At 43.1% G+C, this 13,655-nt stretch overlaps 1 protein-coding gene across 8 annotated transcripts in view; it reads left to right on the top strand.

Moving 5' to 3' along the window:
- The window catches only part of PITPNM2 (phosphatidylinositol transfer protein membrane associated 2), a 1,093,290-nt gene that overhangs the window by 726,381 nt on the left and 353,254 nt on the right, over nt 1-13,655 (top strand). For all 8 annotated transcript variants that reach the window (XM_078667590.1, XM_078667587.1, XM_078667588.1 and 5 more), the window contains exon 8: nt 6,750-7,079. In XM_078667590.1, coding sequence (XP_078523716.1) covers nt 6,750-7,079 — 330 coding nt within the window. The remainder of the gene's footprint in view (nt 1-6,749; nt 7,080-13,655) is intronic.

The raw sequence follows: 13,655 nt of genomic DNA, 5'->3' as shown, positions 1-13,655 counted from the left end.
ATTACCATACTTGACCTCCTGTGTTGCTCTGCTCCTCTCTTTCTCTCCCCTGTCTGTTTCTGTCTCTATCTTTTGCTCTTTCTCTCAGTTTGTCACCCTCTTGTTCCTTATCTCACTTTCCCTCTCCTTGTCATTTTAACTGGTCCATTCTTACTGTCCTCTCATCAGTACTCGTTTCTGTATCTCATTGCCTCTTTTCTTTCTCTTGCCCTTTCCGCGCCCCTATATTTGTCCCCCTCCATTATTTTTAGTGTCAATTAAGGTCTTAGTTCCAGTACAGGTCGGAATGAGCCCTTGGGGGAGGTTTTGGTGGGGAGAATGTAGCGTATTCCTGGTCCAGAGATAATAGGTTTGTTCCTTTATGAGGGCAGGGGCGAAGTGGAAGCCCAGAAGGTGCAGGGGGGGGCCTCAGGGTTTCTTGTTTTGGAGGGGACTCCCTTACCCTTTAAACCATGCCATTGCATGCCTTGTAGAATGTATGCAACAGTATGGAATTCAAAGCAGGCCCCTGCAGCGTAGGGGGCCCAACCGTCCAAAGGGCCCCCATTGAGCCCAAGACCAATGAATATCTGTGCGATCTGGGAGATGCCAAGGTCCCTCATCACATTCTGCAGGAGGGCCCGATCATTGTGCCTTATGCCACTGTATGAGGATCCAGTATTATCCTCATATCCAGCGGTGTCCAGGTTCTAAAAGTCTTCCAGAGCTAGGCCATTTGTTGGGTTATGGTGCTTGAGAAAACGAAGGTTGAGCGATAAGGGCTGAAGAGATGGAAGTGCATGCTACCCTTCTCAGCCTTCATCACCATCAATGAAGCAAACTGTGTATCAAGCCTGTGCCAGGAGAAGAGAGTGCCTGGTTACATCCATTGGCAAAGCAGCTATGTTCAGAGGTTGGGTACGTTTTGGGACTTCCTGCCTTTTCCATGGATCTTGTTCAGTCTTCCATAAACAAACCCTTCAGATTCAGCCTCAAAACCTTTCCTAACTTGAACCCCTCCCAGCTTCCTGCTGAACCCTTCTCTGTTCTCAGCTATGTACATCTACCACGGTTATTTTCCTTTGCTTAGCACTGCTAATCAGGGATGATCTGCCAAGACTGTCGGATGCGTATGTGTGATATAATCCAAGGGCTTCCTATATCCTGACTGGGCGGAAGGGGTTCTGTTCTGATGGTAGTGCACAAGATTTATATGGCCCCACTGAAATATGTGCTAAAGACTCCCATCTGCCTAAGTGTGAGCCACCTTTTATGATGCTAGAAACAGGTCGGTTGTGTATCATCCTGCTGAGCATCCTTTGTAGATGTAATACAAATATGGGGACTTTCCTATAATTCCCTTTATTGCAGCTCATGGTGCCAGATTTCTTTGAGACCTGGTGTGTAGATCTCTTATTTGGTTCCCGTAATGTAAGGAAAGCATAGATGTGATTTATCAATTTATATAATTGGTAAACACATTTAGATCTCATAATGCCATTAGTACAAATACACAGCAGTTCCAATGTAGTTGGGTTTCTTCTATGGATTTGTGAAAGGAGGAGTTTTTGCAAGTTTACTTGGATCAGCTGTATCTTTAAGTAAACCACGGAGCCTCGGAGGAATTGTGGAAAGAAGAGAGGTTTTTGCAGACTGCGTAAAGAGGAAACAGAAACTGCTGGGCATATTCTGTTCCGATGCCCTTTTTTGTCGGAGACCTTAAGGGGGCTAATAAAACATACATTTCCTGACTGCAGGTAAAGGACGTCTTCTTGGATTAAAGTTTAGGCGAACCTTACATTGTAAATATTTGTAATTTAAGTTTTTTTTAAATTACTTAGGAATGTATCTTACCTTGGTTGCAAATATGTGTATGTGTTTTTTACACCAAGAGTAAACAAAAACAAATAAATCAACCATGCGCGCTTATATGATGCGCATGCTCTGTTGGGTTTCCTTCGCGTGGATTTTAGATCATTGTTTACAGGGATGTTTTTAAGTAAACAGACCCATGTTATGTCTTCAAAAAGACCATAGCATCCTTATGAATTTCTCATCAATCTAATCTCAAAGCTCTCCTTGAATATTTGATCTTTGGGCAGATATTAAAAGGCCATTTCTTTTGGATTATATTTGAGATCAATTTGGCTTCTCCTGTCCTAAACATGAGCTCAAACCAAGCCTCTTTTGATTTTTATCTCTGAGATAAGCTTTGCTTCACATTTCTCCTCAGTTGAAAACCGAAGGTTGTTTTATATTGTTTCTTGTGTTTTATTATTAGTGTAGAATTGTGCAGTTATCTGATGCATTTCAACCATGTTCGCACTATAGAGAACTGGATAATGAGACTCAGTCTGTACGCCTGATCAACAGTAGGGCAGCTTCATGGGCATATTTTCAGGATATCATTGTACAAAAATAATTACATACAATGAATTTAAATGTAAATCATTAACATACTAAGTGGTTACCCTGAAATTCTGACCTTTCATACTTCACTTGAATATCTGAGAATTGAATATACCAATAAGTAGTTTAATTGATCATAAATTAAAATCATTGTAATTTTAAAATACAGCAATATTAGTTTAAAATCAGATAACAATTAAACAATTAAAATCCATACGTTATAAATGCTGAACCCCCTCATTAAGACATGGATGTGCATGAATTAACATTCTCACATGTTTAGTAATTTAACATCACTATAACATTAAGAAACAGTAACACTGACTGCAGCACCAATTAAAGTAACTATACAAAACAGCACTTGTGAGTCATCTTTACATGCTTTGATGCCTTCTTGCTGCAGCCAAAAGGAGCCGGACAGGTACACTAAATATGTGAGAGCAATTCCTGCAATCTTACCAAAGTCTGCAAAATTTGAAATTTATTGGGAAAACATTTCCATCTGATCCTAAATCTCTCAACGGCAGCAGCAAAACTTCTCAGCCTGATGTTTTTGTGTCTAGATTGTATGAATTTTGGATACAACATGAGTTTTCCTTGTTAAGAAATCAGAATAATCCTAGACAAATCATTAGAAATGAAATGCAAGTGGCTTTAAAAACAAAAAACGGATACTGGAGTTCATTCTTTCTCACAACACCTAAATCTAGAATCTCACTTGCCTCGCATAATTTGATGGAGTCAGAATTAGAATTTACTTCTCGCACATGGAAAGTGTGCTGTATTAAAGTTTAGGAGCACTAAGTTTATCTTTGCTAATCGTGTACGCTGGCTTTACCAACTGGGCATCATTCACCAAATTCTACCTGAGTAAACCTAACTTCAGGATTATCTAGGTTGGCATATTGATGAAGGCAACCCAAGAAGACTTCTGTATGTCGCTTATTGAGCTGAGTCTAACAAGTCTGCCATCTGCCCAAGGTAAACTACTAACGCATAAGTAAGCAATGGCATCATTTTAAACTATGTCACTTTTAGGATGGAATATGGACTATTCCTTTTTGCTTAGAAACATCTGAATGCGAAAGACAAGGAAGAGGCTTTACTTTTCTACGAGGTGGGATGAAATCTAGGATTACATGTGCCACTAAACCAAACTCCCTGATAATTGTTAACGGAATATGTTGAATGATTGACCTCTTCCATGCCAAGATACCACTTCCTCCAGCTTTTATTTTTTTTAACCTCTTCCAAGGATCACAATCTTAGTGTTGTTGATCTATCAGGAAGTAGGCAAGTCCAGGTGTTGATGTGCATGAACAAAGCCATGTGTACATTGTGTATAGGTGCTCAGAAACTGTCTTCTGCTTGACTTTGCCCACATCTGAGATCAGGTTTCCATCACCCTAGTGTGGTCATCATCTTAACAATGTGTGTTTACAAGCTGGATTACTGTACTGAAAATTGACTAGATGTTATGTTAGTGTTGTGTGTTCAGGGGCCATATAATCGTACTTCGAGGTGGTACTCTATCACTGAAGTACTGTGTTGTGTCGCTCTTGGACTATAATATTGTGCTACTTGCTCGGTAAGGCCGTCTGACTTTACCATTTCAACATATCGATTACTCAGGTAGTTCCCACTTCGAGACTCATAGAATCCATCATGGTTTCCAAGAAACTGAATTGCTGAACTGGGAAGAGGGCAATGTGGCCAGAGGAATGACAAATATGGCCAGTTACTGCACCTGTGAAGCCTGTGTGTGCAGAAACATCCTGAAGTAGGCTGTCATGCTGCGATCTAAGGTGTATGTCTTCTCATATGTACTTCCACTTACTACCGATTTCCAATTACTTCCAAATACTACCAATTTAGTTACTGATATATATATATATAGCTCCACGTACTGACCAGGAAGCTTCAGAGCAAACGCTTAATTTAACCAGCTTCCTTCTCTCTAGCCCACTACCTTCATCACTTTGGCAGCAGCGCTGGTAGGTATCGAACAGAGTAAAGTGCTGAAATGCTCTTGAACAGTGAAAGATAATTGGATTTTAGCCTCCTTTACTGAATTATTAGGTTAAAAGGTAAGTAATTAAACAGCGACTGCTTCTGATTAGCGCTAGTTCACTGTTGCACTGGAGTACATTAGACCATCCGGGGCGGCCTAGACTGCATTTGATGTAAGAATTTCCATTTGTGCGATCTGTTTTGAATTTTATACATAACCCCAAACCTGTGTTTCATTCATCCATGTGTATTGTACCTTTCTTTACAAATGAGAACGTTTCAACTTGCTTCCATATGAGATTGATTATTTTATGTTAAAAAAACTGTACACTGCGCCTAGAAGTTGGACCTCTAGTGTTTGCTGCACATTAAAATGTTAATAAATACATAGAAACAGATGTATAAGGTTCATGCAGTCTTGTTCCTTGAAGTAACATAAAATGCCTTCCCTGGACTTAGTGTTCCCCATACTTTGAGCCTGCTTTAGAGTTTGGCGGACGGGTTACCACCGTATTACAAGTGCATTATATCCTGTGGCACTGGCAATACTGCAGATGGGATATCCGTCACATTTTTAACAGAGTATTCTATCCGCCAGACTCTAAATCAGGCCCTGAATTGCTTCTGTTCTTGGGGTGGGGGAAGATGGGTCACAGTTCTAACAGAGGTGAATCCAGCAGAGTCCTACCTGAGCGGATTGGCAGACTTACTGTACATTAAAAAGGGTAACATAATAACAATCATCTAGTTGCCTAATTTCATCCCTGTTTTATTCTTTTCAAATTCTTTATCCCATTTTCATATTATTTTTGGGCCTCACCCAATACGTATATGGGTCCATTATTTTTTCTGTGAGGCCAAAAAGAGGGTGCAAATGCAGAATCTGGTTTGTTAAAATCAATTCTGCGTGTTATGCTTAATTTTCCTTTTTGAAAACTCAAAATATGAGATATCAACCACACAAGGCAAATGTCTCATGCTGGGGTTCTGGTATTTACCACGTGATATATACTTCTCCCTATTCCTATAACTTATAATGATGGCTTTGGAAGGACTCAATAAGTCTTAAAAGACGTTCTGGGCAATCAGAGGCAGACAGTGGATGGTGGCAGTGTCCGCACCTTGATTCTTCTGACCTACCAGAAGAGTTTGATAGCGAAGACCATGCAGCACGGCTCCTGCAATTGGTTTTCAGGGCATGGTCTGAAATCGTGTGAGACATTCCTTCTAGATATCCCTCAAGCCATTCTGGATCCCCCTTGCACACTTAACTCTAAAATGATGCTTGTGGTGTTCACCAGGGCTCCGGCCTCTCCACTTTGTAAGTTGTACTACATGGTTGTCTCACCCAAACACACACCAATATGCCTATCCGTATGGTATTTGTTGTTTGGCTGCTTATGTGCCATGGCGTGCAACTTACAACAAAGCTGGCTGGTGGTGTGGGATTAGATGGACATCTTCAGGCTCAAACTAAACATGCTTAAGATAGACGGTATAGTAGCTCAAAGCAGTCTGGAATTCAGGATCCCACAATTTCGTCTTAGAATTTGGGATTTTGCTTGGTTCCAATGAAAGTGACCAGGAATGTCAGGGTCGAGCGTGATGCTCACCTAACCAAGGTTTTCCAGGTTGCAACTGTGGCAACCTCGGACTGTTACCAACAGAGTGTAGACTTACTTCGGATTCACAGCCCTGGTATTTCCTGATGGGCACTGCTGCAACTGGACTTTCAAGGCTATGTGGCGCAGTACCTCCTGGTGGTCCAGTATACGGCCACCCATTTCCTTTCTTGGGAAAGAAGATTTGCACATACAACTCATACTCTGCAGTGTGCAGATTCCCAGTGAAAATTCAGTTGAATTTCTAGGTATAACCAATAGTACAGTCTGACTACGTTTGTTTTTTGAAATTTTCCAAAGATAGGATGCACAGATATATGTCTAGATGCCGTCTTAGTTCAGGTGAACCTGTAAAGTTGACAGCCTCAAATTCCATAGAATACGTAAGGGTTTTTCTGGTGCTAGCCTCCACAATGTGGGATTAGGGTGCATTTCAACCTCTCCTTACTAATACATTACATTCTGCAAAGGATCAAAAATGTGGCTTTCTAACAGCTATGACTCTGTCTTTTTTTGATTTGCAGTCTGTTTAGTGGGCTCAGACCAAAAAGCCCTATATGGGAGCACCTACGCCCTAGAAATAACACACGTTGCATAATCTGATAGTTAAAAAAAAGCAAAAATAGGTATTTATGTTAACTATGCTATAACTATGCTATAGATTCACATTTGTAATTTGTTTTTGCTTTTCTTGTACTATATTTTCAAAGGACTGTTGTTTCTTTGCAGGCTTGAGGAAGGTGATGGTCCGAGCACATCGGCAAGCGTGGTGCTGGCAGGACGAATGGTATGGCCTGACCATTGAGGACATCAGGCAGCTGGAGAAGGAGGCTCAGCTTATGCTGGCCCAGAAAATGGCCCAGTATAGTTTGACAGAAAGTGAAGCGGAACATCACGGAGCCAAAGACTCCCCTGGAGAGATTGACGCTGATGCTAATACCATTTCCTCCATTGAAGCCATAGACACTCCCAGTAATATGAGTGAATCGCTGTCAGGAAGAGGCTTAACCAAGCAGTGGTCCACTTCCTCCAGGTCATCTCGCTCTTCCAAACGAGGGGGTAAGACATATCGGCACATTAATCAGTATCTTACTGGAGAGTTTCATATATCAACTTATGTGACTAAGCTACCCGACTATCAACCATTTTAAGAAAGAAGGCAGATTGGGTTTTTAGAAGCGCCGTAATAGTTGTATTATGATTTAATACAATGTATGCATCCTCCTTCCTCTGCCTTTCTTTCTCCCCATTGGTGGGACAAGAGTTCCCATGGGTTGAGTTATAAATGATAATTTGTGCTGCGCCTCCAAAACAATATGGTTCACTGTACTGGGTTTTCTTGTTTTCATGGGTGTCTTTCACCCAAACTCCAGTAGTTGATGTGGTCTGGGAAGCTGTTCCATTAACAAGTCACTGCAATGAAGTATGAAGCATCAGCCGAAAGCATTGGGCGTAATTTGGGATCTCTGGATCCAACTTGCTGAAAGATATGCTTATTCATGGAGTGTTGGTGTTGATCACAAGGTGAACGGGCAGAAATGTTAGGAGGGTGTGTTGCATAGCATGGCATTGTGTTTTCCAAATGTTGCGTATGTGAATTGGATTCAGCAGAAGGGATCACCAAGGTGTGGGGTTCATGTTTTTTGAAGGTTGCTTTGTGTGTTGGGTGAGCCTTCTTCCCTCTGCAAGTGTTTTTGGAGCTAGAAGAAGGAAGATGGGATTGGATATGCCTACTCATACGTCCACAGTCTTGGTTTATTGCTCCTGGAGTGGATGGTGTTACAGCTTCTGTTATGTCTCTCAGCAGTCGTGTAATTTGGCTCAGCCATTATGGTCACTCCGTGCCTCGAGGCTCTTGATAAACTGCTGTTGCAGGACGGCATGCATACAGTACGCAATTCAGTAGTCAGCATGGGGGTGCAGTGAGTTGAATTAGGAGGAAATTATTTCAGTCATTGAGTTCATTGGCAGCAACTAAACTTAGTGTGAAAACGCAGCTTCTTCTTTGTAGAAGGATCTGGTCCCCCGTTGTTACCCCACTGTCAAACGCCTTTTCCAATGTGGTCTCTATGGAGACATGCGCGCACATTGCAGGCTGGTGGCAAAGCTTTATCGTGAAAATCTGAGTAATTATGCCTTATTTAGGATGAAGGTTCAGCAATTTCCTCACTTGTAATAAAAAAGAGAAAAAGCAAACAGGAAACATAAATCCGGTGGCCATTAGCGTCCAACATGGCAAGGAGAGGAGCCTGCCAAACCCACATTCTTCGATCATGGGCCACTCGGACAGACTTAAGCTAAATAAACTTTACAAAAACTTCGGTTTTGAGGAGTTCCCTGAATCAGAGGTAGTTAGGTTTTGCTTTGAAGTGGGGATCCAGGGTAATTCAGGATTTAGGGCTTTGCACTTCCAATCCCTGGCCGGTGTGTTTCAGTTGATTGACTGGTCAATGAGGGATCAGTTGCATGGATGCTGAATGGAGGTCCTATGGCAGGGGCCAGGCATCATAGATATGAAAGGCTTTTTTTCACGTAGGCCTCGAGGACCATACAAGGTGTTGAAAGATGTCTCAATAATATTTCCTCCTATACAGGATACTTCTCTTAATGTCTGTGACCCTGATCACTCCTGGTCTGCTCCTATGTAGGTAATACACACCTCACTCATGTTCGAACAAAATCTACTATTCCTTTGAAGAATGGAGTGCGATTTTAAGAGATTTTGGTGCCTTTGTTTTTTGTGAATCCCATAAAAGGTGGCCCGATTTGAAAAGTCACTCCTTTGTTATGAATAAAGCCCATAATAAACAAAAAAAACAAATAGGCACATTTTGACATCTGTCTGTCTTCTACTTTCAAAATAACCGATCAAATAGCTGGGGAAATGTGTGCAAAATGTTTAATAAAAATACAGTACATATGGCAATTGAAAAATAAGATCGTTTAGAAAAATTAAATGGGGGTGCTGATCTATGTTGTGATATTAATTTGTCATCAGTTGCTATTCATCATCTTAGTACAGAACGCCTAACATGTTTCAGTCTGAAAATGACTCATTAGGTCTTCTGCATTCTCTTCTCGCTCTGTTCACCACAAAATATAGTAAGTAAATGCCTCTTAACTTGTTTGATTACCCTTATTTATGACACTTACTGCACTCCCAGAAATCTATGAATTGATCTAGAGCAACATCCTGCATGCCAGGTTAATAAAGAAATAGGTGCCACATCCTCATAATGTAGCAATTCCTAATTTATGTGACCCAGTATTTACAAACTTTGTACATGTGCATTTATCGGTTCGTTAACCTACTCTATCTGCTGTACAGCTCGGTTGCCATTCACAAATAGACTAGATAACTTTATAGGTATATAGTAATCAACATATCTGAGCCCACCTGCACCCAAGACTCGAAAATAGTCAACTATACACCATTCTGAACGCCCCCTCATATCTGATACATGTCCTTGTAATAGGTGAACAGAGAGGGGTTTACTGCAAAAACTGTAATCGAAATGTTCTGGTACATGTGCTGTGTTATGCTAGTTAATTTGCAATTATTCTCACATCTATGTGGGGAAAGCAGAGGAAGTCAAGTTTTCCCAGTGGCTCCATCTGGAACCCTAGCTCATCTCCCCTGCGCAAAATGAAAAAGCACACCTTATTCAAGAAAGCAGGGAAAGCCTGGCTTTTCTCTCACATCTTGCCAGTAGCGGTCACTTTTTGGTAACATTTCGGCAACTTCATATAATTCTGCCGCGATTAAACCATTATGGAAGCATGTTCTGTACTTTTTAAAACGCTAGAACAAAACATAAACACAATCGCATTACTATATATACATACCTTCATCCTGTGAGGACCTAGTCAGCATTTTATTTCTACTTAGAGTCATATTATACCAGGGGATGGCATGACAATGGGGGTCAGGCAGTACCTGCTTCTGATATTTACAATGCACTCCTTTCTAAATAAAGGCAGGCTCAGTTCCTGTTAAACAGGTCTTCAGGTGTGTGTGTGTCTCACTGTAGACGTGCACCGGTATGTCTAGTTTTGGAAGGTCCAGCAATGTATCGTCAAAGGTCCTGATTACCAGAGGTTGAAGTGGGTAGGATCTATTGGGAACAATGTTCCTAAGCTTTTTTTTACTTTTATCAAAACAGTTCCCATACTTTTTCAAAACAGTTTATGCACAATGACAACCTTGAATTGCTTCACGTTAAGAGGAAAGAACGGGGTCTTCTGCACTATAAATATTTTTTCTTTTTAGTGATGTATATTACTCTGCCTCCAAACTCACTGCCCCCAACCCCATGTTTGCTCAAGATCACAGGTCCCACAATTTTCTGCAAAGAGATTAGAGACGAAATTGTGCAACAAAAAGGGGATCCAGGTCTCTTTTTTCTTGGGTATAGTCAGGGTATGGTGTAATTATTGCAACGAGTACATTGCGCACCTGAGGTATTTGTATATACTGATTGCGGTAAATAACATACCCCGTTCCTGCTCATTCAGAAATCAGACTCAAATAGGCCCATCCATTGCATGGCTTCAGACACGTTTGCACAGACACTAAGTCTGTCACCAATCTGAAGCCCAAAACTCTCATTGTGCACTCCCTCGCTCCTTGTGAGCCATCTTGTTCACACTGCACTCCTGTTTACAGTGATTATGTGCCCTATATCCCCCTCCATGCACTCCTCCAGGCTGCAATGCTTTCCTGTCTCGGCGGTACACTCTCCATCTGCCACCTAGGGTGGTCTGTCGTGCACAGATGCTCTTCTCCATCACACATCCCCCTAGCAATTCACCGCTGTCCCCACGCTGGTGTATCTGGCAACCCTGAGTGCAGAATGAAAAATAAAACGATAATAAAACAATTTCATTATCGTTTCATTTTCACTGGCAGCCGATGCTGCCGAGTCTAGGGTGGGGCGGGGCTGGGAGGAGTGGTGGGCATTTGTAAACGCGCATGTCTGTTTGGCCGGCCAAACAGACATGCGCATTTAGGTTTCTCCAACCCAGCTGCGTTTCACAGCTGGGTGGGGAAACGGCACAGACTGTGTCTGAGCGAGTGGCAAACCAGCCCGCCCAGGGCAATCCCCACGCTGCTCCCATTGCATGAATTGCAGCATCTGGATTGTATGGTGGAGTCTGTGATGGTACTGGTGGGAGCAGGAAGAGCAGAAAAGCACTGAGGCGCAAGCTGGCTGACCGGTTAGCATCAGGTAATTTTATTTATTTATTATTAATTCCCCCCCACCACCGCTGCCCCGCCACTTTACATTGGCAGCAGCCGCAACTCATATCTGGTGTGTAAATGGTTACTACATACAAGTGCTCTAGAATACTCGATGGATCTGGTAGCAGAGTTGCCTTTCCCACTGGGAACTGGCTGCATGGAAACACCATGGACCTGTGATGTTTATCCCAGAGATCTCGACTGCTGAAAGCAGCTGAAATCTCCAGTGGATACTGTAGGAGAAAATGAGGAATTACCATGAGAATCAGACCTGAAATTACCAATTCCTCTGTTAATTCCACATTTCCGAGGAGATTCTCAGACCTCACCGGGAATCCCTATGAATTCCACACCCCCAGAATGAATGGGACCCCCACCTTCGGTATGCACCATTTACTGGTCTATAACTTCTGGCAAAGGTATTGCTCTATTACTTAGTGCAACAGGATAGTGGATACTAAGGGCACGATTACAATGTCGGACTGACCGGAGTCTGTCCGACTTAGGGGCCGATTATGATGGCGGACGGACCTGAGTCCGTCCGCCACCATAGAGTAGGAGGGAACCTCCGTATGGCCTGCGGAGTTCCCTCCTGTGCAATTAGGATGTGACCGCCACCCTGGCGGTCACATCCTCTATTTTTACCATTGCGGCGGGTGCGGCTTCAAGCTGCACCCGCCGCAATGGTAAAAATGCATACATTGCATTTGTATGCAGAAAGCGGCAGGCACCGTGCGGTGCCTGCCGATTTCTGCATACAAATGCAGGGGGGTACCATAGGTACCCCCCATGTGCACCCCCCTACCCCCTTCACCCAGGGGGCCCACAACGGGCCCCCGCAGTGAAGTTACACATGCTTTTCCACGGCGGAAAACCCGCCGCGGAAAAGCCTTTTTTACAGCCCATCCTAATATGGCTGACGCTGTCTGAGAGACACCGTCACCATATTAGAGCTTTTCCGCCGCGGTTGTAAGCCAACCGCGGCGGAAAAGCTGCGGACGGAAACCAGGACCCACCAGCCATCCTAATGTGGCGGTGGGTCTTTGATGGGTCCGCTGCGGTTTTTCCGCATCCTCCGTGCCGGCGGTGGCTTCCGCCGGCCCAGAGGATGCGGAAAAAACGCAATCGTAATAGGCCCCCTTGTTTGGGAACTAGAACCAAACAACCTCCTTTCGTCGGTTCCAGCCCAGCAAGTAGGATGCGACCAACACTGTTGGGTCACAATCCTATTCTTTACATTCGGAGTATGCTGAACGAAATGCATGCTCTCATTGTAAAGAGCAGAGATGCAGTTTATCCCTGCACTCGGTGGCAGTCACCTTGAGGTGCCTGCCACCGGGGTGCATGGATCAACATGGGGGGGGCACCTTAGGTGCCCCCTAGGCCACCATCCGGAGGCCTTGCACCCATGGGGGCCCTAGTAGGGTCCTCCAAAGCCAGATTCCCACAGCCTTTCTGAGTTGGAAAGGCTGGCACAGAAAGGTTGTGGGAATCTTCCATCACAATCCCTGGGCCGGAAAGAGCCACTGAGGGATTGATGGAGAATTTCCGAACGGCAGCTGGGCTCTCTGAGCCCGTTGGAGGCCATTCGGAAATCCGGTTTGGATTCCTTTCTGACCGACTCCATCAAAATGGGCCGGTCGGAAAGGAATCCGAATGAGACATTTCGATGCGGATGGAACGGCTCCGACCCACGGTCAGAGCCGTTTCCGACTGCATCAAAATCGGCCCCTTAGCGTTGAATTACTTTATATGGTCAGAATGATGAAATGTATTGACATCCAGCTAGAGGACTTGACGAGCAGTCTCTATAGAGTAATAATACAACAGCACTAAAGCTCCACCATATATTTATATGGTTATGCTATTTTTATTATCCTTAAAGGTTAGAGAACATAAATCGTGATACAAGTCATAGAAGAAAATACACCCTCCCTGAATTCCATGTACTTTTTCAAAATCTTTTTATTGATTTAAAAGAGCACAAGCAATCAATCCCTGGTCTGTTTGTTTGAGTATTCAGCTTTGTGGCTTAAAAAGCATTGCTTCGGGGAGGAGTCTCAACATTGTGAATATTCATGACCAAGTCACATTCTTAAGACAATGTATCTGCAGAAAAAATACTCTGGCCCTATACATGTGTAGTTTGGGATTGCGAAAGGTCAATCCTTTAGGTCAGAAGTCTTCAAACTTTTTGATGCTAAGACCCCCTTATCAAACGTTTTTAGGCATAAGGACCCCCTTCGGATGAAGATTTCTAGAACCCAGTACTTCTCATCATAGGCAACTATCAACAACTGTAAGCACCCCCAATTCCCACAGCAAATAATTTTTACTGTGGTAAAATAATATTAAAACAGTTAGCAAGCCAAAGATCATGGGAGTGTAGTAAA

This window comes from Lissotriton helveticus, chromosome 11 (genome assembly GCF_964261635.1).
Source record: "Lissotriton helveticus chromosome 11, aLisHel1.1, whole genome shotgun sequence".
Classification (NCBI taxonomy): domain Eukaryota; kingdom Metazoa; phylum Chordata; class Amphibia; order Caudata; family Salamandridae; genus Lissotriton; species Lissotriton helveticus.
Note: the sequence above shows the minus strand (reverse complement) of the source record. Positions and strands in the feature narration are given on the sequence as shown.